This window comes from Daphnia carinata, chromosome 6 (assembly GCF_022539665.2).
Source record: "Daphnia carinata strain CSIRO-1 chromosome 6, CSIRO_AGI_Dcar_HiC_V3, whole genome shotgun sequence".
NCBI classification, from domain to species: domain Eukaryota; kingdom Metazoa; phylum Arthropoda; class Branchiopoda; order Diplostraca; family Daphniidae; genus Daphnia; species Daphnia carinata.
The window spans coordinates 2,741,627-2,765,672 of record NC_081336.1 but is presented as its reverse complement, the minus strand read 5'-3'; the positions used below and the strand labels follow the sequence as shown (position 1 = coordinate 2,765,672).

The following is a 24,046-nucleotide window of genomic DNA, read 5'->3' as shown; positions in this document are numbered from 1 at the left end:
TTTCCGAAAAAATTCATGGAAGATAGCTTAACTTTTTGCAAAAAAAATATAACTCAGGGCCGTTGTTGCCGTCAGGTGGCGTCAAACGGATAGCAACAACAAAGATTTGTTGTTCGAAGATAAACAGACCACGGAATCGAGTAACCTTCAGCAAGAAAGATAGGGGTAATTGCCTGGTGAATAGTGAATGTTCTCTATCACATACAGAAAAAAAAATGGATCACAGAAGCCAAATGACACTAAGTATTCGTAACAAAAAAATGCAATCTGGAATTTCGGCGAATAACCCGTCTTGCAATTTTTAGTTGGTGCAGAAAATCGTCTTAGTTTTGACGGAAAAACGGAACCATCCAGCCCCATAGAAAAGGAGCGAATTGGTGATAAGAGAGACATCCCCTTTTCGCGTTGCAGCAGCACGAGTAGCATCCATACACTTTCATCTTCAGCACAAAATACAGGTTAAAATAAACAGAGCTATTCAAAAGTTAAATTTGTGTGTACAGATGTTATATAATTTTATAGATGATGAAGATAGTGACAATAAGAGCACCAAGAGTTATAAAGAGAGGAGACGAGAAGCTCATACCCAAGCAGAGCAAAAGAGAAGAGATGCCATTAAAAAGGGCTATAGCTCTTTGCAAGATCTAGTACCTACATGCCAGCAACAAGATCCAATTAGTGGCTACAAATTAAGTAAAGCAACAGTTCTTCAAAGATCAATTGATTATATTCAAGTAATAGCCTTCAATAGATTAGATTAGATAGAACCAGGCTTAACCACCAATCATAATTCTTTCATTGTGTGCAATTTTACAGTTTCTCCAGCAGCAAAAGAAGAAACAAGAAGAGGAATTGTCAGCTCTGAGAAAAGAAGTCATTGGCTTGCAGATCATGAAAAGCAACTATGACCAAATAGTTAAAGCCAATCAGTCTCAGTCTGGACAATCTGAGAATAGAGTACCTGATGAAGTCAAATTCCAACTGGTACTATAAATTTGGCTGTTGGAAAAAATCCTGCATTAAAATGTACTTTTGTTTCTATGATCAGTTTCAAACTATCATGGAGAACCTGTTCCTGACATTTGATTCTATGGTGTCTGCAGCTAGCTTTGTGGATCTTTCAAGTAATGTCTTTGCCTGGGTTGAGGAACATTGCAAACCTCAGGTTCAAGTGTGCACTGGTCATGTTTCTATTACACTTCTGATAATGTTTTGTGTGGGCTGCAGAGTCTGAAAAACTTGGCAGTCAGTGTGCTTCAACAACTCATCACGGGGTCCAATTGAATCCACCAAAACGAAGAAGTGCGTAATCAACATGTACTCAGCTTACTTGTATGCCACATTGGCTGATCCTTGCCGCGTCTAATGCCCAGAATTTGCCAGATACCATCAGCACTGCGTGATACTACAATTCTCCGAGGGCTTATAAGAAACCGCCAAAGAAATTCAAACTCAATATATGATGACTTTTTAGTCTTTGTAAAGTTACGTGTGTGTTAGTCGGAATAGAATTATCTCGTATTTTAATTGTGATTGATTTTTTTAACGTTGCATGTTATATATTAGTTATCTTTTAAATTAAAGCAGCCGACGAAATCTGAAAAACACGCCATCTACATGCAGATATTTGTAATGCTAGATTTTCCCTACGGCTATTATGAGTCAAAGAAAAGGAAAATAGAGGTCGTCCTTTGCAGGATATTTCGTCTGCAACTAGATCGTAGTGTCGATGTGTCCATGTTTTTACTTTTCAGTTGTACTTTGGACGGTCAAATGTGCGAGATGCGAAGTGTTTTCTTACCTAAACTCTAGTCTCTACCTGGATAATATCTCCCTGATCGGATATCGTAAATCATTCTTGGAGAAACTTGTGAACTGCATTGAAACCTGCTTGATCGTGGAATCGGCTACGGAAAAGGTTTGGTCACACAAAAAATCTTTTATGTTCTTTAAACAGTATTTTAGTTTCATTTTGGAAAGTTGCCCAAACGGACTGCTGTTTAGTTTCCCTTTTAAAGAGCGTTCAGCCTCAAAAAGTTCTCCTTAAAAAAAAAATAGAAATTGTAATCAACAAGGAATATTAATTGCTATCCCTTCGTAACAGAGCACTGACTTACGTCACGTACACCCTCGGTCACCCTACGTGGTTCCTTTTCTTTTCTTTTTTTCTTAAGGTTTCCTAGCTTTAATTCGGGATGACGTGACGTCACGATTCCAATTTCTTGGCAGTCGTGGAGAGGGATACCAAGTGTCTACCGTTATTATTAACAACAATTTTGTCTACTTATCAAAGTGTTTGTTATACTTCGACGCCCAATATGTAAAGAATGCTCTAAATTTAGACTAGGCTGAAAAAATGAGGCTCACTGCCTTCACTGCCAACGTCCGAAACCTTACGCGAATGCTTGATCATTATTCCCATTTCAACCCTTCGCCATTGTCCATCAAACAATTCATCGACTTTGGTAAGTTAAACAACAAAAAATGCATATATTATTTCGTGCAGTATTGTTTTCTGTGTGCACTAAAAGATTACGTGGGACGAGTAACGAGACGCTGTCTCGCCGTTGCGTTGTTTATTGAATCGCTATCGCTTCCGAAGGTCAAAACTTGTTGTTTGTTTACAAAGTTGGGAGGTTTCTATGGAGCGGGAGTGTGTTTTTTGGTGTTGTTTTGAACGCGGTAAAAATATCGTAAGAAAAACAACAACAGGTTTTTAAATAAAACCGGGTTGCAAATGGCGTTTTTCCTGCTGGACGTTTGCCAAAAAAACGCCAACCATGTTGACTTGGACATATACGTCTGCATGGGACTTACAAAGTAATAAATGGCTTTGTTTATCTGGGTCGTTTTTTTGAAAACAGGTCGCAGTGCCAATGAAGTACGGTCGTTCGAGTTTTTACGCAAGGAATTGCCGGTCAGGTTGGCCAACATCATGCAAGAGATCAACCTCTTGCCACAAAATCTACTACGCATGCCGTCAGTTCATTTGGTACACAACTGGTACGTCAAAAGTTTCACAGAAATTCTCGAATTCGAGGATCTCAAAAGCGTCGATCAGAAAAAACTTCTCGAGTGGGTGAAACCAACATTAGTTGACACATTTAATTTATGCCTGTTCATAATTCATTTTCGACTTGTATTCAGATTTTGCCAGACGTTAGTCAAGATTCGCAATCGACATGCCGACGTCGTGCCGACCATGGCTAAGGGTGTCATCGAATTACGTGAATCCCATCCAGTTGATCAGACAGTTGAGCACCGCATTCATTACTTTCTAGATCGTTTCTACATGTCTCGAATAGGCATCCGGATGCTGATAAACCAACACAGTATAAATGCAAACCCAAAAATTCATTATCGTTTACAAAAAAACAAAAATAACATTAAATTTACGTATTTACAGCGTTGCTGTTTAGTGGACATATGAACAACACACGGCACATTGGCTGCATCGATCCCAACTGTGACGTGCAATCCGTAGTGCGTGACGCCTACGAAAACGCAAAATTCCTTTGCGATCAGTATTACCTGACTTCACCCGATATTGAAGTCCAAGAGCATAATAGTAATGAGCTCATTCTTGAATTTCACTGTTTTACCTGAAACGATCCATGGTTGGCTTTGTAGACTTGGAACCAGGATTGCCTATTCAAATTGTCTACGTTCCATCACATCTTTATCACACATTGTTCGAACTCTTCAAGAATGCCATGCGAGCCGTTGTTGAACATCACGGCGCTGCCGCACGTGATTATCCACCCATTCAAGTGCTGATCATCCGCGGGAAAGAAGATGTTACCATCAAAGTAAAAATTGGAAATCTCATTAAGTGATCACTAAATCTAATTGAATCCTATTTTCAGATATCTGATCGAGGTGGCGGTGTCACTCGTTCCGACATGAAAAATCTCTTTCATTACATGTACTCTACTGCACCGCAGCCGTCCTTGTCGGACACGGATTCCGCCCCATTGGCAGGTATTTTAATAGCCTCTTGTCTCTCACCTTGAAATGTTAACATCTATTTACGTTTCCTAGGTTACGGCTACGGCTTACCCCTGTCACGCTTATACGCTCGCTATTTATTGGGTGACTTGACTCTGACGTCTTGCGAAGGCTACGGCACGGATGCATACGTCTTCCTAAAAGCCATCAGCGAGGAAGCTAATGAAATGTTGCCCGTCTTCAATCACAGCTCTACCCGTCAGTACCGTTCACCGTTGCCGACTCGCGACTGGGTCAGCCACATTGCTGGCTCTACTTCATCGCATGCAAGAGCCCGTCACTTGTCAACCAAAGCCCAGCTCATTAAGTAGTAGTGCAAATGTGGGAAGACTCTTTATAACAACCATACATAATTACCTAAGCATCATTTTTTTCGGTCGGAAACAGTACGATTAACAGTTTCAGTATGGATTAGTTTGATGCCACCGAATCGATACAAGTTCCCTAATGGACGGCAGTAAGGGTAATAATTTAAACAAAGAATCCACCGGTTAACTTCCTTTTTTTTTATATTTGTCAGATTCTATGAATTTAACTAAGTTGTAGATGTGTAAATCTCATTAGAACATGGTTAAAGGTTTGGTGCTGATTCCATCGGTGAAACACACTTTTCCTTTTTTTTCCCCTTCCCTCTTTTTTAAACATTAGGTTTTTCATTGAAAAGAATAAAGGAACCGTAAAATGATGCGATATTGCTCCGTGATGCGTTTATCCTGAAATGACCTCGAGTATTCTTTTGCTGGAGTTAAAAAAGGAAGCCGCGAACCCTTTCGTTATGTATCGTACAGCACAGCCCCTTTCATATCCACTAGAGATGTTATCACACAACCATTTAAAAGGAATGCTGTATTACGTACAAGATGTTGACAACACACTCGAAAAAATTTTTATCTATTTTTTTACTGTGACTGAAATCAACATAACTTGTAGGGAAAAGAAATGTATAGTTAAACAAAATATCCCCCCATATTATTGAAGTTAAGTAATTCCACTTCCCATTATTATAAAGCGATGTATAAGAGCCACAACAATTTTTTATGTCGATATTTTTTTTTTTTTACTTTTCCCTGAAATGTAAAACGAGTAATACACACCAGTTCAAACAACAATACGTGCACGTAATGAAAAGATTTAAATTTAATGTTTTTAGCTTTATTGGAAAACGATATCGATCTCTATATCTAGAATCCCCTGCATTAATCAGAGAAGATTTAGATGGACAGGGAAATTTCGAAAAATAAAAACAGGTTTCCATCGCCATAGACTGAGATGGAAGAAGCTGGGACCAACCGCCTATCCGGGTACATCGTTCACCGGTCAGCCAAGGTTAATGCACCCTAGAAGGGAATTTATAAAGACGTGAAAGATATGGGCACGAGTTAAGATACTGACGCAATAAACAGGAAAGAAAACTTTTTCCTCTTAGGGCTAAGGCTCTGTTAAGAAAGGATATCTTGTCCTTGGAATTCAGGTTACTAACCTAAGACAAGTTTTTATTTTGTAAGCTGGAAAAACCCTCTTCGACGTACCGGGATGATTGGGTTTATTCCTGTGGTCTCCACTAGGGCATCCTCAAGTATAAAAAGCCCTTGGCTTGGGCTTAGTTTCCTACCATTTGATGATCGTCAATCGAACTAAAATTTTTTAATTTTCATCCTCAAAAATCATGGCTGCTCGTCCTATTTTGGTTATTATAACATCAATTTCTTTTTAAAATTCGATATAATTTCAAGTAACGTCTACTTTTATTTGCCTTTTTATGACATCTATTTTTATTAGTTGGTGTTGTGTGTTGTTTTGTCTATCCTGGCCTTAACTGTTGTGGTTGAAGGAGCTCCGCGTAATCGTCGTCATCTCGAAGCAATTTTAAGCGGAGTATTGGGGACTCGTTACGGCTACGGTAACACCATTCGTTTTTAGGTTGGAGTATCGTACAAAATTAGAATTGTTCAATTATTGCAGGTAATCCAAATGATGGTAGTTATGGTGGATATGGTGCCGAATACTCAGAATATAGCCCTGGAGAAGAAGGATATTACGGCTATGCTGGCGATTACGATCGACAGTTCGCCAGCAGTGCACCGATAACTATTGAGATTGAAGCCAAATGAGGGCTGCTTGATCGTTCTTTTGAAAAAAAAAAAAACAATAAGATCCCAATTTAAAAAACTTTAAGATGTTGTTATAAAATAAAAAAAAATACATGGTTAACAAAGCAATCAAAATCGATTGTGCTGAGATTTCAATCACTTCAGACCAACACGTTGGTTGTTTACGGGCTATGTCCGTTGGTGTAAGACATGTGATCACTCAGACCACAGATGATCAGGCATAGCAATAAACAAGATACTGGTTGAATAGGTTTACGGCTATTTCGCAATAATTAATTAATTCGATAAACAGAAAAACACCGGGATAACGTGAAACGAATGACAATTTTATGATGCAATCGTCGTGTTGACAAATACCGTGTCACGTAACTCAATATTTATTCAAACAATTTTTTACCAGCAACAGCAGTACCGATGTAGTACTGGCGTGAACAGTGAAGTTTTGCTAATCAACGTAACGTCTCTTTTACTATTCTACCGCGTTCGACGAATGCCAAATCAATTTCCCGTGTTTCACTTCGGTAAATTCTACCGACTCACCTTTTTAATCACGTGTATCACATATTTAAGTATCCTACAATGCTTTACGTTGTATTTTGTTTAGCATTTCAAATGCGATGGCATTTAAATCCACGCACGAGTGATTCTCAGAGACAGCTTTGTGGAATCAGCAGAGCGTTATTGAGCTTACCAAGGGCCCTCTAACACACCTGGACGTACCACCAGAAGAATGGCGATAGAAATCTCGTGGGGCAGTATAAATTATGTTGTTCTGATTGAATAAGGCTTCAGTTTCTGAGAGCAACACATTCAAAAGTGTATCAGTGTTGAGGTTTCTTCTCGTAGAGAACGAATCTAAACAAAAATTTAACGTCGACTGACGATGTTATTTAAAAAGATGACCTCTTCAAGATATCAGCTGTTTGTCTATGTTGCTCTCCTGTGTACATCATCTTTTCTCATAGAACCAATTAGCATTTATGCACACCGTTCCGAAGAGCACCTTCAATCAATGTACAAGTTGCACTTGTTTATATCAAGCACTAGGGTAAGACTAAATTGAGACACAATTTTATTGATATAATTTTACAGTGTTCTTTTGTGTTCTTGTACACTTCATCCGTTCAGAGCCCTTTGGTAAAAAAGCCTGAACTAGCAGTCGTCAGTTCAGGAAAAATGGAGAAAATTATACTGGACATTTTAGCAAATCATCTGGGTTTCACGTAATACAATGGACAAATATTTATTCCATCCACTGACTGTGATTCGCGAGTGCGGTTTCGTAGGTATGAGATTGTTCCTCCTCAGGACATTTTATCGACAGGTTTTCTCCAGCGGAACGGTTCGTGGACTGGAACTACTGGTCAATTGCAACGAAGGGTACGTTCATCTTGATTTAGATTTAATTATTAGATGTTTCTCTGCACAACTAATAATAGTATTTAACAATTGCTCGCGAAGGAAGTTGATATGTGCGTGACTTGGAGTGCAGCAGCGCTTAGTAAAGCAAAGATCCTAGACAATTCCTACCCCGTCGTGTATGCAAATTCTGCTATAATCATTCCATTTCCAAAAGAAAACAATAGAGTATGGTTCGGCACATCATCATTTCAATATCCGGTATAAACTATGCCATTTAAGGCACAGATAAATCCAATCAAACTCTTATCGTATATTTTGAAGGCTTGGATCGCCATTCTTGTTACTTTTGTTGTTACCATTTTCATTTCGTGGATCATCTTCCGCATCAACAGTTCAAGATTGGACGTTAAAGCTCCCACGTTGAGTTACTGGGTTTTTTTCTATTTCGGCTTGTGGACATCGCAAGGTACATCACACATTCCGTTTGTTTGTTCATCTGTTCGATTTAAAGACGTTTCATTATTTTGTTGGAAGGTATTATGCTGAGAGGTTCCTCAACACCATTTCGTATAGTTTGCGTTGCTACCTTATTCGGGATTTACATAGCCGCCAATTACTTTACAGCGTCTTACACTTCTATTCTGTCGACGCCTGTTTTCAAGGCGACTATAAACTCCGTTGAAGATTTAGCCAAAAGCCACACAGTTAAAACTCTTCTAATCAAAGGATCGAGCTCCGACGAGCAAATCATGGTATATTCTTTTTTGAATTCTTTTATTTACTCCATTTGTCCATGGCCGTCATCAATATCGACTATTGGTTCAGTCATCATCGGATCCCACTTTTAAAAAGATCGCCGATCAAATGCGGCGCTATCCTGAAAGAAGGATCGTCGACGCATTCACAGTGGATGATATTTCAACCATCGTAAAGGACGATACTGCTATGGTTATAGTAAGTCTTGAAGAGATAAGGGAAATGTAAGAATATTATATTAAAAACGTACATCTGTTCAGGTCGAGTCGAATGGCGTTTCATTAATTGAAAATAGCTATAAGATCAACAACAAATGTCTTGTGACTCTGGCCGAGAAAACCTTCTTTAGTCGTCCGCAGGGCTTCACCTATCCCAAGAACAGTCCGATAGCCAAAGAAATAGATTACGAGTTGGTTTCAACCGCTTCAATTTCTTGATCTTAATAATGGATAGTTTTTATCGTTTAACATGTAGTCTCCTGCTGATGCATCAAGCTGGATTGATTCAATATGCCGAGCGGATTTCCAAATCGAAGAATCGCTGTCGCGTCTCTGATTTGGCTAAAGCCCAAGCTCGAAAAATTGCCCCACTTGGCCGAAAGGAAATGAGCGGATCTTTTGTCATTCTGGCTTTGGGAATGGCTGTAAGCTTCTTCGTTTTTCTTGTCGAATTGATTATCACGAAGATGAAAAAAGCATTTGCACGCAAGTAAAGCGTAATTTGCCCGGTACTGTAGTAGGTATTTACGACGTTTATATAATCACATTGCTGATCGGTAACTTGCAAAAGGAAATACAAAATCGGGCTGACTGTGTAGTGGTGAGTACTGCAAAAATATTTTGTGGAATACACAATTCACTTCTTATCTACTTGTTCTCTGATTTGAAGTTGAAAGTCTAATACGATGGGGGGTCCTACGTACTAATTCTTAAGTCCAATGCATATCGGTAGTTATGGGACAAAAACGATGAAGATTACTATTTAGTTATTTATTTTTGTATATTGCAGTAGTTTATTTACAACCCATGGAACATTGAAATTTAGAAAGCTTCGTTTGAGAATTCACTTTATAGTACACGTCGATTCCGCATGTTATACTGAAGGAGAATGATTCCGCAATTATGCTGAAAACTAATGAAATTCGAACAATACAAAAAGAGGAGTACGAAATTAAAAGAGAAATTTTCATTTTCATTTCTTCATTAAACTAGGATCTGAGAGAAGAATGTTTAAATCTTAGGGGATTCTTAATCGATTTTTTACATTCCACTTTCTTACCATTTTTAAATTTGCAATTTAAAAGATTTTTTAAAACTATTCTCAAAATTATTTAAGCTTTTTCACTTAAAAACACATTTTTGTTTAGGTTACCCTAACCCTTTTCATAGAATTATTGTTCAAAAACAAGGTGGCTGACATTGCAGCGAAAAAACGATGGAGGTATGGTAAGCATAATCGTTTATTAAACAACCAATACTTTTTTTGGCCTTGACAAGAAAATGGGACAACTATTTTATGGTTTTGTTCAATTTACATTTCCCAAGTGGCTTTTCCTAAAAATGACTTTTACATTTGCTTTTAGATGCTAACCCTTCCCATCATTTTTATTTAAATTTTTTGTGGTTTCTGTTTTGTTTTGCTCTATTTCATTTCCCAAGTGGCCGCTTTCTGAAAAATGCCTTTTGCTTTTTGTTGACATGTTTTTAGAAACTGACCCTTCCCACCGTTTCTTTGTTTTCCCCCATTTTTCTGCCTTTAAGGGTAAGACGAGGAAATCGAAGGAGAACAGCCATTGGGCAAGATGATCCTTCACGGCTTAGTCAAACGCATTGTGGCATGAATCGCAGTCATAGTCGGTTTAGATATCAAGTGTTTCTGTGTCGAGGTTTTTTCTTGTGGAGAACGAATCTAAACAAACATTTAATGTCGACGGGTCATATTATTTAAAAAGATGACCTCTTCTAGTTATCAGTTGTTTGTCTACATTACTCTTCTGTGTATGACATCTTTTTTTCTCATGGAAAAAGCATTCGTACGCAATTAAAGCATGATTTGTCCGGTACTGTAGTAAGTATTTACGACGTTTATATAATCACATTACTGATGGGTAAATTGCAAAGGAAATACAAAATTGGGCTGACTGTGTAATTGTGAGAACTGCAAAAATATTTAGTGGAGTACACAATGCATTTCTGTGTCTCCTTGTTCTCTGATTTTAAGTTGAAAAGGCAATTCGATGGGGGGATGGAAATTAGAAACAAGTCTAGTGTTTATCAGTACTTATGGAAGAAAAACAATGAAGATTATTATTTATTTATTCATTTATTTATTGTCGTATATCACAGGAGTTTACTTACAACCAATGGAACATTGAACTTCAGAAAAAGACAAACTTCGTTTGAGAACTCACATTATAGTACAAGTCAATTCCGCATGTTTTCAACTGTTAAACGGAGCGGTTTTCTGGTTTGGACGCCTTGGCATAGGATTCCGTTGGCTTGCTGTACGACGAAGGCTTGTATTCCGGATAGCGAGCCTCGCCTTCGTACTTGACATCAGCAACGTAACCGTTTTCATCGGCCCTGTATGTGACGATCTGTGTGCGGCCATCGGGCAAAGCGACACGGTAAGAGCCGGTAGTCACCTTGCCATCGCTTTCCTGTTGGTGCGAATAGTCGTTCTTGCTCGGCTCGTCCTTCACGGCCCACGCAAAGGAATGCGGCATTGGAGCTTGCTGGAAATTGACACGTTATTGACTTGGGCTTGGACAAGTATGTAATAACAATATTTACCTGTTGCTCATAAGAAGGCTTGGCTGAAACACTTTCGTACTGTGCCTGCTCTTGCCCAGCAGTGAAAACGCCAGCCAATGAAACGAAGATGATGACAGTTTGAACCTGTTGTTTTTTATTCATATTATTCACGCTCACAATTGTGACTGATTTTTTTAATTGTTGTAAAATAATAAGACCTGCATGGCGGAGGAAGAAGTTTTGGCTGATGGAATCGGGGAGCAACTGGTGACATTTTTCAGTCAACACAGCCATGTTATATAGTTGGCTAGTGAGTGGGGTTATAGTACGAGGTAGAAACGAGAAAAGACAATATTATTGCGATTGTCCACGGTGAGAAAGGGAAAACGAAAAGAGGCGACGATTGTTAGAACACATTCACTTTTTGTGGTTACCTACACGATCAGCTTTTGTCCGTCTTTGGAAATTGTTTGCCTTCATGTCCTTTTTCCTGATTTTTTTCGCCTGCGGTTTGTTGCCTCGTCCATTATCCTTTTTCTATATTCTATCACCTAATGTTACGTTCCAAGTTTGCTTTTCCTACCCAAAGTAGTTGAGAATTATTTTTTTTTGAAATCCAGATACTATTCCTTGTGATCCAACATTAGTTTTACTGAACTGCACAAAATGAAATAAGAATTATTTCGTTTAAGCATCTGTTATACTATTCTGTTGCGCTTGATCTATTTCAAATCAATCTGCCGTTTCACTTGGGAAGATGTTGAGATTGCCCACGCATCCATTAAATGATGCACATCTTTAGTTACCTTAATACCATACCTTGTATTCTGTTTTGTATTTCGACATGTGCTTGGATACATGTAAATTTACGCACCGGTGAATACTCGACCGATACAAACTTCTAATATTAACTATGGAAAGTTAAAGCTTTATTCTGTTTTCAACAAATGTAACGTCCTCCACGACATCAAGCTCTTCTACCTGGATATTGCAAGCTGAAATGGTAAAACCTCTATAAAGTACCGCTCACTTTCCGAAAAAACTTTAGTATAGAAGCTATACCTCTATGGACATACTCGTCTAAACAGAACCAAGGATGATTTTCGTTGAAAACATTACGGCGTCGCGAAACAAGTTGTTGATATTCGTTATTCTTTTGGGTACAGTATCTTATTTCATAAGTCCAGTTAGCATGGATGTTCACAGATCCAAAATTCCTCGTCAATCGTTGTACCAGTTGCATTTGCTTATTTCCAGTACCAGGGTAAGCTCAAATATGAATGTAATTATGCATACAATATTTTCGTAACGCGGTTGATTTTAATTTAGAATCCCTTAATAAACGACCCTGAATTGGCCGTCATCAATTTCGGGATAATTGAAAAAATTGTGCTAGACATTTTAGCAAGTCAAATTGGTTTCACGTAATTCAGTCTGAAATACTTTTCCCCATCAGTGACACAACTTAATCGCCTTGTTTTGGATGCGGCTACGTAGATATGAAATTATTCGTCCACGGGACATTTTAACATCCGGCTTCCTTCAGTCGAACGGTTCCTGGACGGGAACCACAGGGCAGTTACAACGCAAGGTAAAATTTTTAATTTATAACGCAGTTTTGAGTTTGCCTCTTACACATATTTCACCTTTGTTTTCAGGAAGTTGACATGTGCGTGACTATGAGTGCACCTGCATCTAGTAAGGCAAAGGTCGTAGACATTTCGTATCCAGTGGTGTATGCAGACTCCGCTATACTTGTCCCTTTTCCAAAAGAGAACAGTAGAACATGGTTTGGAACATCATCATTTCAGCTTCCGGTACAGATTATGACCCATAAGGCAACGAAGGCGAACTTCAAACTCTTATTTCATTTTCTTAAGGTTTGGATTGTCATTTTAGTTACCCTCGTTGCTACCACCGTGGTTTCGTGGATTATCATTCGCGTACACAGTTCAAGATTGGGTGTTACGGCTCCCACTTTGGGTTATTGGGTTGTTTATTATTTCGGATTATGGACATCCCAAAGTATTGCATTTCCTTTGTCCTTCTTCAGTAATTTCCGTGTGCTAATTTCCTTTAAATCACGTCGAATTTTTAAATTAAGGTATTACTCCGAGAGGTTCCACAACACCGTTTCGAATACTTTGCTTGGCCACCATATTTGGGATTTACATCACCATGAATTATTTTACGGCATCATACACTTCTATTCTGTCGACACCAGTATTTAAACCGGCTATTAACTCTATTGAAGATTCGGCCAAAAGCACTACGGTTAAAACTCTTCTAATCAAAGGATCGAGCACGGACGAACACATCATGGTATGGTCGGTCTATGATGTTCATATATTCCTTTTTAACAAGATCGACTTTCGTTTCAGGCATCGTCGAATCCAACGCTAAAGAGGCTTGCTGATCAAATGCGACGCCATCCTGAAAGACGAATCGTCAATGCCTTGATGGTAGATGATATCGCTGAAATCGTGAAGGACAATACGGCTTTGGTCATGGTGCGTATTTAAACAGAAACAAATTGATACGTAAGTACGCATGTTAAATACCCTACTTCGATACTTTATTGGCAGGTCGAATCCAATGCAGAATCTCTAATTGAAAGTAGCTACAAAATCAATCGCAAATGTCTCGTCACTCTGGCAGAAAAAACCTTCTTTGGTCGCCCACAAGTCTTTACCTATCCGAAGAACAGTCCGATAGCCAAAGCAATTGACTATGAGTAATCTTCGACAATTAATTAATTTCTTAGCAAGGAATTACATTCTTATTAATTGTTAAACATAAAGGCTACTACTGATGCATCAAGCTGGATTGATTCAATATGCCGAGCGAACTGCCAAATCGCAGAATCCTTGCCGCGTCTCTGATGTGACTACTGATCAAGCTAAAAAAATTGCCCCACTTGGCCGGAAGGAAATGAGTGGATCTCTTGTCATCGTGGCATTGGGCATGGCTATAAGTTTCTTCGTTTTTCTTATCGAGTTGATCATCGCAAAAATTCAGAAGGCATTTGCACGCAAATAATCTGATGTCATTTTGCCTGCATTAGTATACGACCGTCTGTTGTAAAACACCTGATAATTACTTGTTTTTCTTACTGGCTTAGCCAGTACTAATCGACAACAGGACATAAAAGATACTTTTAATAGTATAATGCATAATCGATACAGCGATCCATTGAGAGTGATATAGGCCGATTGCTTCGGAAAAATGCCGTCACCAGCAGTAATAGTTGGACCTAGACATGATTCACAAAAAAAAATATATTCGGATCATGAAATTATCGAAATACAACAGTTAAACAAAAACTTTTTATTGTGTTACAGTATTGGAATTAATTACGGCTTTTCCCGCCATGGATTATTCTAAGGGTTTTGTTTGGATTTACATTTCCCAAACGGGCACTTTCCTAAAAATGTTTTTTTGCATGCATTGCATTTGCTTTTAGATGCTAACCCTTCCCATCATTTTTATTTAAATTTTTTGGGGATTTCTGCCTTTTTTGCTTGATTTGCATTTCGCAAGTGGCCATTTTCTGAAAGATGCCTTTTGCTTTTTGTTGACGATTTTTAGAAACTAACCCTTCCCATCGTTTCTTTGTTTTTTCCCACTTATCTGACTTTAAGGGTAGGGCAAGGAAATCGAAAGAGAACAGCCAATAGGACAAAACGATGCTCATCCTCTACGACTTAGTCAAACGCATTGTGTCTTGAATTGCAGTCGTAGTCGGTTTAGATAAAAATTTCGCGCCCATCTGCAGCACATCTAACCGTTGATATTTATTTGCCTGCTCAGTAGTCCGCACGAGCTTAATGCTGTCGTTCGCAATAGATGGAATCCCTAATTTGCAACCCTTTCTTACGCACCAAATCGGTAATTACGCAAGTGACAGTGCTTCGCAAGGGGTAGACATCTTAACGTAAAAAATGAAAACACAATGTCGTCAGCGTTTCTCCGTACCCTCAACTAATGAAAGTGTAAGCAACCAGTAGCAAGGTGACAGTTAGAAACCACAAAAGTGGACAAAAACAATCATAAAGTTCCCTTTTTCTTTTTCGTATAGTTTCGCTTTTTACTTGTTTCCTCGTCGAAAGCATGGTTATAAGTCAGTCACGACCATCCTGAAGGGAAATCTGAGGGAATCCATGGATGCTATACCTCATGCACCATTTCACAGCCGTGCAACTATATAAGATGGCATTGGAGACTTGTTCAAATCATCAGTTCTATCTTGAATTTGTTAGCTCCTCCAACAACATGCAGGTGCTTATCATTGTAACTTAAACATCTAAATAAATTATTGTTAATTTTCATAATGTTTTTGTAATAGCAGATCCAGTTTATCGCTGTCTTTGTTTCCATCATTGCCTTGGTTGGTGGACAGGAAAATTCTCAATATGATAGTAATGTTGCAAAACCATCTTATGAGCAAAAGGTAAACATTCTACAATTTAAATCCTTCAGAGACAAGATAACAAAATATATCTTTCTATTACAATTGAATTTTCAACAGGCCCCCATGCCACATTCATTTGCGTGGGCTGTCAAAGATGAGCCTAGCAAGAATGACTACTCACATCAACAGGAAAGTGATGGCAAGGTGACTACTGGATCCTACCGTGTCGTTTTGCCCGATGGTCGCACTCAGATCGTCGCTTACAGAGCCGATGAAAATGGGTACGTTGCCGACGTTAAATATGAAGGTGAAGCTCGATATCCCGAATACAAGCCTTCCTCATACAACAAACCAGCGGAATATCCTACCTCTTCTGAAGCGGCTAAACCAGAATACCCAACTGTTTAACAAACTAAATGACAGAACTCAAGAAAAGGAATCCATTTGTTTTCTGTGGGTTTAATTTTCAGTCTCAGTACTTGTAATTATATGTATATGTTGCATGGAAATGAACAAAGTGATTTTAGTTTTCTTTTTTATCTGGCTAGGAAATATGATGAGACTTTTCTCATTTTACCTTCACTGTATTCCATTTACAACATTTGAAGTTGCTAAGGCTGCTAGTCTCTACAATTGTTCAGTCGCTCTAACGGGAAAAACTATAAATCACGCCGCGTAACTGAGGCGAGACGTCCGTAAAAGTGCACCTAGTGGCAAAAGTTACCACCTACACCTAGCACCATACCTAGCACTGTAAAAAGGTGGGTTCGTAAGGGGGCAACACCTGTGGGGACTGATTTCTATTACCGTTCAAGTTTCCCCAAACATTATTGAAACTTCGCGTTGTTGAAACGCTTGGGGAAAAGGATAGGGTCATGTAACACAGCATCTTTTTTTTTCTACAATTTATTTAGAACCACAGAGTTCCCGCACGTGTATCGTATTTACTACTGGAATTTCTTCTGAACCCGTTGTGATCGCCTACGACATAACAAACGAGCAATAAATTCACATCAGTGGCATTTACCGGTACGTAAAGCTTTTGTCCGTGGAACATAACAGAAAAACTCAAGTGAATCCATGTCCGAATAATGGCTACACTCCAGTTATCTAAAGCCGTTACAAACTTACGGCTTAAACCATATATAAAGCCTGCTCTATTCGTCAGAACGTTGTAGTCCTACACATCCCACTATCCTCCGCATCATGAAACTCCATTTCGTGGTAAGTCCAAACAAATATGTGCGCACATATCTTTAAGAATTATTTAAATCCCCATATTGTTACGTTCCTTGTGGATTAGACTCTGTTTTTCAGTGCTGTCGTGGCATCCACCTTGGCCGATGGACCGACAAAGATCGCCTCCTCGTTGCGGAAGAAAGGCAGCGCTTATTTTCAATACGCCAGCGCACCGAGCCAATCTGAATACGAATACGGTTACAATCTTGGCAATCCTTTTCACAGGCGTAATCTGTTCCATCAAACGAAAGATCACCGTTTCCGCACTAAGGTCAGTCTCATTTTGCGTCTATCTGTTTTTGTTTTTTTTATCATATCGTGAATTTGCTATTGATAATTTCAGCTAATGTGGGATGATTCCGTTGGTGGTACTGGTGAGCATTATTGGGAATTCAACCACGGTGATGCTGGATCTGATGCTTCAGCTCCTGCTTATCCATCTGGCCCGTCTTATTCATCTCCAACTTCATCTTATTCCTCTCAAGCTCCATCGTATTCGGCTCCTTCATCTCATTCCGCTCCGTCTTACTCTTCTGCGGCTGCTCCGTCTTACTCTTCCGCCTCTGCTCCGTCTTACTCGTCCGCCACCGGTCCGTCGTTTCCAGCAGGTGACCCGTCTTTTCTCCCACCTCGTCCATCCTTTACGGGAAATTCTCCGTTCTTTTCGGCTGCTGCTCCTTCGTTTTCGGACGCTTCTCGGCGGTACTCGGAAGATTTCGCAACCTACAACGACGATCCCCTTCCTGGTGACATGTAATGACCACCATCGAATACCCAATACAATGAAAAGGACCGTTGATAGATTAACGTGATAATTATACGTTGGCGGATGGCCAGCTTACCAATCAAGTATGCAAATGGGTGTATACGAAATTAATTCACCTGTTGCCATCAAAGTCAAGATATCCTGCAGTGGGATGTTAATGAGAACCCCAGTTTGCAGTTGAAGCATTTCATGAAAATATCAGAAGCGCCAATATCATGACCTAACGGTTTTTAAAAATGAAACGAAGTTCTTGAGAAACCATTGTCTCCAAAAAAAAAAAAAGCTAACGTGAGAAACACGTTATTCCAGGTGTGACAAACGGTTTATACTTCAACAGCTGATATGATTGGGTCATTGGTAACGTTTCGTACCGTTTAAACAGCAATGAAACACTACAAACATCAAATACCAGCTTATTTTCGAAGATAAAAGTCACGTTATCGAGGTGTTTTCACCGGATAAATGAAGAAAAAAGTAATTCTGAAAATTACACATGTGAATATGCAAATTGTTCCAAAGTCAAAACCAGAAAAATCGATGGGACTTTCACTGAAACGATTATCAAGTCCATAAAAAGAAATCCCATCTCAATGTCTCCTTTCGAATTGTGCAAGACGCACGCCACTTTATCAAAACGTAACTGTCATTGGCAAGTTTCACCTGATTCTTTTGGTATCATCGAAGGGCGTTGGGCAATCAAAACGAAGAAGAGAGAGCTACACGGGAGGCATTCCGGATTATCTCCGCAAGCGATTTCTCAAACTATTAGATCCATTGACTGGAGACACAAACGGTTGAAGACGCTGCAATTTAATGGATGGCGGTCCCGCGGTATTTTCTTTCGGTTCTCGTGCAAACGGAGTTTTCTCGGATCCCTTTCACGACATGCTGCCGGAATTCTCATCGGACGCTTTATGACCATAGTTTCACGATTTCTTTTTGTTCTACATTGGCCTTTAAACAGACCATTGGCCACAAAGAGAATAAACAATTGCAGGCCCTTTCCTCCCCGTGATTGAGTCACTTGGATTACACCCATTGGACATGCGTACCTGCTTTTTAGATATTCGGACCGATGTGGACACCGCATAATCAAATGAAAAATTATTGACTACGAACATGCAGTTTGGAACGTGTCACGCAGAATAGAAAACGTGAGCCTATAAATTGTAAACAGAGCCGGAGTGACATCGATTTCGATGTCGTAATAAGGATGTGTAATGTATACACGTGGAACAAGTATGAAGGCCTGGAACACATGTAAGAGAAATGTGGGAGGACGTAAATTGCGAGCTGGATGAAAGTCTGATCGTGACGTTAACCGCAAAAGTGAACGTGCATCGACGATAATCGTTTCAGTTTTTTTTTTCCTGACAAGTTTCCCTTTTCTTTTTCTCACCGGAAGAATCATAATAATAACTCATTACCGCCCTATTGGAATGGCTACCGAGTTGTTCTGTGTTAGGCTACCTATGCAAGTATATAAGCGGCCAAGTGGACTCGGTAAAGTCATCAGTCTCTTCTCGTTTCTTCTCCGTACAACAACTTCCACAAAATGCAGGTCAATTCATTCTTTCAATTTAATTTTTTAAAATTACTAGTATACACTATACTAATTCTCGTACGAAATAATAGGTCAAAATCATCATCGCTTTCGTCTCAATGGCCGTCGTTTTGATTGCTGGACAAGAGCAGCCACAATATACAAATGGAGTAGCCAAGCCTTCTTACGAGCAACAGGTAACTATTGTCCATGCTTACTAAAACCCAAGTTAATAATATATTTAATTTCTAGCAGGCCCCAATGCCGCATTCCTTTGCGTGGGCTGTTAAAGATGAGCCGAGCAAGAACGACTACTCTCACCAACAAGAGAGTGACGGCAAGGTGACCACTGGATCCTACCGTGTCGTTTTACCCGATGGTCGCACTCAGATCGTCACGTACAAGGCGGATCAAAATGGATACGTTGCTGACGTCAAATACGAAGGCGAGGCTCGCTATCCGGAATACAAGCCTTCCTCTTACAACAAGCCAACAGGATATCCTACTACGACCGAAGCGGCCAAGCCGGAATATCCCTCTGCTTAAGAACAAACTAAGCAGAATGGATCGATGTATATTGTTTTTTCAAAGTGTCATGTATCAATAGCTGTAATTAATTGTCTTTATTGCATTGAAGTGGATAAAAGAAAATGCGATCTAAGAGATTCTCTCTCCTTTTTTAAGAGAAATGCGTAACCCGATCTGGTCGTATCGCCCCGCTTAGTTATTCAAATTTCCATTGATTGCAGGGACTAGTGCAATTAACCCTTCAACGAATATTAGCGTCTCTATACGTGCAAACCGAATTATCGCGTAAATCGAAAGATTTTTTATCCGGCGTTTCAAAAGTAATAGCCGAAGGCGATTAGCTAACATGTTCTGAGTCGTACGAGAGTTGGAACGTTCGCCTCCGATTGGCAGCATAGGGTAACGTAAAAAAACTAAAAACTGTAAATACCGACGGTTGTTCACTTGCTCTGGCGGCAAAAACAGCAAATCACGGCGGGTAACCGAAACTGGACCTTCGGCAAAGTGCACCTGGTGGCGAAAGTTGGCAACTCAATCCAATCATTATCGACAGTGCACGCAACCAAAACCACCTATAGGAGAGACAGGGCTGCCAAACATTATTGGAATATGAAGACGTCAATTCCTCTATTAGGTAGGAGTGGGTGTCTCTCCCCCTCCTACCCGAAGAGGCCCAAGTGGAGAATGAAGAGGGTAAGACTTTCTTTTCTTCGTTACTTCCGGCTTACTTCCTGAAAATTTGCATAAAAGGCAGTAAGGCACCTTAACTGAAAAATCAATTCGATTATGCATTACGAGTGTGTAAAAATATTCCAGAATGCATATAACTATTCTTTTAATTCATTACCGAACTACAAATCGTTGTATTTAGAAGTCCAAAGAAACATTTTATTATATTTTTTGGGATCCAGAAACAGATACTGCACTCGGATGAATTTTCCTATTTATGTGTTAACAATTCGAAATATTTAATTCTACATGTTTTTTTATTTTTAAAAGCTTAAACGGAAATAATTACTCATTTAAATGAAGATATTGAAATGCGTAAAGTCGTAAAAGAAATTCAGAAAATGCCATCGCTCAATGCATATGCTACCATCACAAGCCATTTCACGGCGCCAACAAAAATGTACATTCGTTTAATTTGAAATCAATTTATCTTCAAGGAAATCATTGAACACCATTCGAAAAAGCCTAAAGATTCCAATTCAGCAAATATGTTCGTTAAAATTTCGAAAAGAAATTTTTAAAATGAAAACTAATGTGCTTAATCGCACCTGCGACTTCAGTCATCATCTGAAAAGAGATACAGGCGCCAGCGATATTCGGTAAAAATATTGAATTTTCTTAATGTTTTCGCCTACAAGAAAACGAAGCAATTTCAAAACTGTTTTCAACATCGTTTTTCTCTTTGCTTGTGCTCTGTGAGTCCACAGATGTTCCATCCTCTGGCGGGAGAAACCGTGAATCACGCCGCGTAACCGACATGAGATGCCCGTGAAAGTGCACCTGTTGGCGAAAGTTGGCAACTCAATCCAATCATTATCGAAGGTGCCACCCTACCAAAACCACCATAGGAGACAGGGATGCGAAACATTATTGGAATATGGAGACGTCACTTCCTCTATTAGGTAGGAGTGGGTATCTCTCCCCACTCCTACCCGAAGAGGCCCAAGTGGAGATTGAAGAGGGTAATGTTGGTCCCCGCCGAGAGACTGAAATTCGCGGTAAATAGGATTTTTGCTTTACTACTTACTGTTTTACCCTTTCTGTAGATGGCTTGAAACGGTAAAATGAAATTCAGCTACGCCAATTCCCCGCAGGTTTTGGGGCCAACCTCGACCTAGCACTGTAAAAAGGTGGGTTCGTAAGGGGGCACCACTTGTGGGGACTGATTTCTATTACCGTTCAAGTCACACTGTTAATGGAAGTCGAGATAAGTATGATATTTGCTCTACCAATTGGGTCGTGTCTGCGCTGTGAGAACGACTGTGTTTGTGTGACTGACGGTATCAAACGTCAGCCTATCTATTCACGGTCGTCTCATAGGCGAATGTCCGTTAAGAAACAGCGGCGAAAGGAGAATAAAGAGATAGAGCAACGGTAAAATGAAATTCAGCTACGCCAATTCTCCGCAGGTTTTGGGCCAACCTCGACCTAGCACTGTAAAAAGGTGGGTTCGTAAGGGGGCACCACTTGTGGGGACTGATTTCTATTACCGTTCAAGTCACACTATTAATGGAAGTCGAGATAAGTATGATATTTGCTCTACCAATTGGGTCGTGTCTGCGCTGTGAGAACGACTGTGTTTGTGTGACTGACGGTATCAGACGTCAGCCTATCTATTCACGGTCGTCTCATAGGCGAATGTCCGTTAAGAAACAGCGGCGAAAGGAGAATAAAGAGATAGAGCAACGGTAAAATGAAATTCAGCTACGCCAATTCTCCGCAGGTTTTGGGCCAACCTCGACCTAGCACTGTAAAAAGGTGGGTTCGTAAGGGGGCACCACCTGTGGGGACTGATTTCTATTACCGTTCAAGTCGAGAAAGGTGGACGTTAGTTGTGGACGAAGAAAAGGGGGGAGTACTTACTTCGGGACTCTTCGGGTAGGAGTGGGGAGAGACACCGAGTGGAGAATGAAGGCGGATAATGTTGGTCGCCGCCGAGAGCCTGGAATTCGAGGTAAATATGATTTTTGATTTACCGATTGGGTTAGTGATATCTCGGTGTCTGCGCAGTGAGAACGACTGCGTTTGTGTGACTGACGGTACCAGACGTCAGCCGAACTATTCACGGTCGTCTTATGGGCGAATGTCCGCTAAGAAACAGCGGCGAAAGGGCATAAAGATATGGACAAAGAGCCATAATCATTTTACCCTTTCTGAAGCCGGCTTGAACCAACGGTAATGAAAGTCAGCTGAGAAATCAGAGCGGATTTCCCGCAGGTTTTGGGGCCAACCACGACCTAGCACTGTAAAAAGGTGGGTTCGTAAGTCTGCTAAAACCTGTGGGGACTGGTTGACATTACCGTTCAAGTCACACTGTTAACGACAAACACAAAGGTGGAACTGACCGAATTGAAATAAGGAAAAAGTAAAAATGCTTATAATGTTTTCAATTAAATGAAAGTGAGACGAATGCTGATTTTTATTTAACTTAAATCAAAGTAAGCCTTTCTCCTTTTTCCTTATTTTCGTATCTGTGTTTTTTAATTCTTTGTTTTCAGGTAATTTGGTTAGAGGTTTGGTCCAAAGTAGAGTGGAAGAAGAGCGGTAAGACGAAGAAATGGACCACATTTTTTCAACGCCGAGAGACTGGAATTGAGGTAAATATGATTTTTATTTTACCCAATTGGGTTGGCAATTCCTCAGTATCTGGACAGTGAGTACAACCGTGTTGTGTGGCTGACGGTACCAGACGTCAGCCGATCTATTCACGGTCGTCTAATGGGCGAATGTCTGCTAAAACAGCGGCGAAAGAGGATGGAATGGATGGAATTGCCCTCTTTCTAAAGCCGGCTTGGATCAATGGTAACGCGTTGCTATTCAGGTCACACTGTTCATTCACGGAAAGCGAAGAAGTGTAAAACAGATACTGGGACGTACCCAACCAAATTAACGCAAGGAAAAAAAGGAAACCACTGGACAAAAGTGTCTACTGGTTAGGGTAGGAGTGGGGAGAGATACCCACTCCTACCCGAAGAGTCCCAAGGTGGACGAAGAAACGGACGCCACCGAGAGACTGGAATTTGAGGTAAGTATGATTTTTATTTTACCCAATTGGGTTGGCAATTCCTCAGTATCTGGACAGTGAGTACAACCGTGTTGTGTGGCTGACGGTACCAGACGTCAGCCGATCTATACACGGTCGTCTAATGGGCGAATGTCTGCTAAAACAGCGGCGAAAGAGGATGGGATGGATGGAATTGCCCTCTTTCTAAAGCCGGCTTGGATCAACGGTAACGCGTTGCTATTCAGGTCACACTGTTCATTCACGGAAAGCGAATAAATGAAAAACAGATACTGGGACGCGCCCAACCGAATTGACGCAAGGAAAAAAAGGAAACCAGCGGAAGAAAGTGTTTTGCGAGTGAGTTTTTTGTTGATTGCGATTTTCGTGCGTGCGTGAGTTTTTGTGTTCGTCTTCTTGCTATCTTGTCTTCGGCAAAGTCTCCGTGAGATACTCTCGTAGTGGTATACGACTAGTGGCTTTGTGAACGGCCGTAAACAAAGTCATTCAGTCGTCTAATGGGCGAATGTCCGCGAAGAAACAGCGGCGAAAGGGGCAAACTGGCCATTGCCTCTTTCTAGAGCCGGCTTGAGACAACACTAATCAATTCAGCCGCAATCAGGCTGTAAGGTTCGGCTGAGATTGGTGGTCAAGTCACACTACGCAGTGAAGTATCAGCGGGTACTTTGGACGACAGACAAGAGCAATTTAGAATAGGGTCAATTAGATATAAAGTTTGCGTCCCGAAGTGCGAGTAGGGGGACCGAACGCCCTTTTTTTCTCAAATTTTATTGAAACTTAAAGTTGTTGCATCGCCCAGTGATAAGGAGCTTGTAAAA

The 24,046-nt window shown here is 40.1% G+C and overlaps 9 protein-coding genes across 12 annotated transcripts; 8 read left to right on the top strand and 1 right to left on the bottom strand.

Moving 5' to 3' along the window:
• Positions 1-77: 77 nt before the first annotated feature.
• Positions 78-1,527, top strand: LOC130690334 (max-like protein X). 2 transcript variants are annotated; one of them, XM_057513348.2, is made up of 6 exons: positions 82-243; positions 306-458; positions 523-734; positions 817-984; positions 1,049-1,165; positions 1,228-1,527. In XM_057513348.2, the coding sequence occupies exons 1-6, from the start codon at positions 216-218 to the stop codon at positions 1,282-1,284; spliced, it is 735 nt and encodes a 244-aa protein (XP_057369331.1). In that variant the 5' UTR covers positions 82-215; the 3' UTR covers positions 1,285-1,527. The 2 variants fall into 2 exon arrangements, with proteins under 2 accessions (XP_059351804.1, XP_057369331.1); XM_059495821.1 differs by having other exon boundaries at positions 78-243; positions 1,049-1,527.
• A 189-nt stretch (positions 1,528-1,716) lies between these two features.
• On the top strand, positions 1,717-5,117 carry LOC130690312 (pyruvate dehydrogenase (acetyl-transferring) kinase, mitochondrial-like). The gene is made up of 8 exons (XM_057513321.2): positions 1,717-1,918; positions 2,343-2,465; positions 2,865-3,075; positions 3,148-3,332; positions 3,407-3,568; positions 3,631-3,809; positions 3,867-3,981; positions 4,042-5,117. The coding sequence occupies exons 2-8, from the start codon at positions 2,357-2,359 to the stop codon at positions 4,317-4,319; spliced, it is 1,239 nt and encodes a 412-aa protein (XP_057369304.1). The 5' UTR covers positions 1,717-1,918; positions 2,343-2,356; the 3' UTR covers positions 4,320-5,117.
• Positions 5,118-5,567: 450 nt separating this feature from the next.
• LOC130690352 (uncharacterized) lies at positions 5,568-6,119 on the top strand. Its single transcript, XM_057513374.1, has 3 exons — positions 5,568-5,695; positions 5,788-5,908; positions 5,971-6,119. The coding sequence occupies exons 1-3, from the start codon at positions 5,675-5,677 to the stop codon at positions 6,117-6,119; spliced, it is 291 nt and encodes a 96-aa protein (XP_057369357.1). The 5' UTR covers positions 5,568-5,674.
• A 1,161-nt stretch (positions 6,120-7,280) lies between these two features.
• On the top strand, positions 7,281-8,949 carry LOC130689478 (glutamate receptor U1-like). The gene is made up of 8 exons (XM_057512427.1): positions 7,281-7,342; positions 7,406-7,499; positions 7,581-7,739; positions 7,803-7,947; positions 8,016-8,233; positions 8,307-8,435; positions 8,498-8,646; positions 8,712-8,949. The coding sequence occupies exons 1-8, from the start codon at positions 7,296-7,298 to the stop codon at positions 8,947-8,949; spliced, it is 1,179 nt and encodes a 392-aa protein (XP_057368410.1). The 5' UTR covers positions 7,281-7,295.
• A 1,625-nt stretch (positions 8,950-10,574) lies between these two features.
• On the bottom strand, positions 10,575-11,270 carry LOC130690350 (cuticle protein 19-like). The gene is made up of 3 exons (XM_057513371.1): positions 11,209-11,270; positions 11,030-11,134; positions 10,575-10,971 (listed from the first exon to the last, which is right to left on the bottom strand). Exons 1-3 carry the CDS (start codon positions 11,212-11,214, stop codon positions 10,684-10,686), a joined length of 399 nt encoding a protein of 132 aa, XP_057369354.1. The 5' UTR covers positions 11,215-11,270; the 3' UTR covers positions 10,575-10,683.
• A 912-nt stretch (positions 11,271-12,182) lies between these two features.
• Positions 12,183-14,128, top strand: LOC130689479 (glutamate receptor ionotropic, kainate glr-3-like). The gene is made up of 9 exons (XM_057512428.2): positions 12,183-12,254; positions 12,320-12,414; positions 12,488-12,581; positions 12,649-12,807; positions 12,871-13,015; positions 13,095-13,312; positions 13,372-13,500; positions 13,576-13,724; positions 13,792-14,128. Exons 1-9 carry the CDS (start codon positions 12,183-12,185, stop codon positions 14,027-14,029), a joined length of 1,299 nt encoding a protein of 432 aa, XP_057368411.1. The 3' UTR covers positions 14,030-14,128.
• Positions 14,129-14,834: 706 nt separating this feature from the next.
• LOC130689480 (uncharacterized) lies at positions 14,835-15,927 on the top strand. Of its 2 annotated transcripts, none has more exons than XM_059495652.1 (4): positions 14,835-15,001; positions 15,069-15,268; positions 15,339-15,440; positions 15,519-15,927. In XM_059495652.1, exons 2-4 carry the CDS (start codon positions 15,155-15,157, stop codon positions 15,807-15,809), a joined length of 507 nt encoding a protein of 168 aa, XP_059351635.1. In that variant the 5' UTR covers positions 14,835-15,001; positions 15,069-15,154; the 3' UTR covers positions 15,810-15,927. The 2 variants fall into 2 exon arrangements, with proteins under 2 accessions (XP_059351635.1, XP_059351634.1); XM_059495651.1 differs by having other exon boundaries at positions 15,336-15,440.
• A 542-nt stretch (positions 15,928-16,469) lies between these two features.
• Positions 16,470-17,427, top strand: LOC130689481 (DNA-directed RNA polymerase II subunit rpb1-like). The gene is made up of 3 exons (XM_057512430.2): positions 16,470-16,625; positions 16,705-16,911; positions 16,984-17,427. Exons 1-3 carry the CDS (start codon positions 16,608-16,610, stop codon positions 17,395-17,397), a joined length of 639 nt encoding a protein of 212 aa, XP_057368413.1. The 5' UTR covers positions 16,470-16,607; the 3' UTR covers positions 17,398-17,427.
• A 1,436-nt stretch (positions 17,428-18,863) lies between these two features.
• On the top strand, positions 18,864-19,614 carry LOC130690347 (pro-resilin-like). Of its 2 annotated transcripts, none has more exons than XM_057513368.2 (3): positions 18,864-18,967; positions 19,042-19,146; positions 19,205-19,614. In XM_057513368.2, exons 1-3 carry the CDS (start codon positions 18,962-18,964, stop codon positions 19,493-19,495), a joined length of 402 nt encoding a protein of 133 aa, XP_057369351.1. In that variant the 5' UTR covers positions 18,864-18,961; the 3' UTR covers positions 19,496-19,614. The 2 variants fall into 2 exon arrangements, with proteins under 2 accessions (XP_057369351.1, XP_057369350.1); XM_057513367.2 differs by having other exon boundaries at positions 18,865-18,967; positions 19,202-19,614.
• The last annotated feature ends 4,432 nt before the right edge of the window (positions 19,615-24,046 follow it).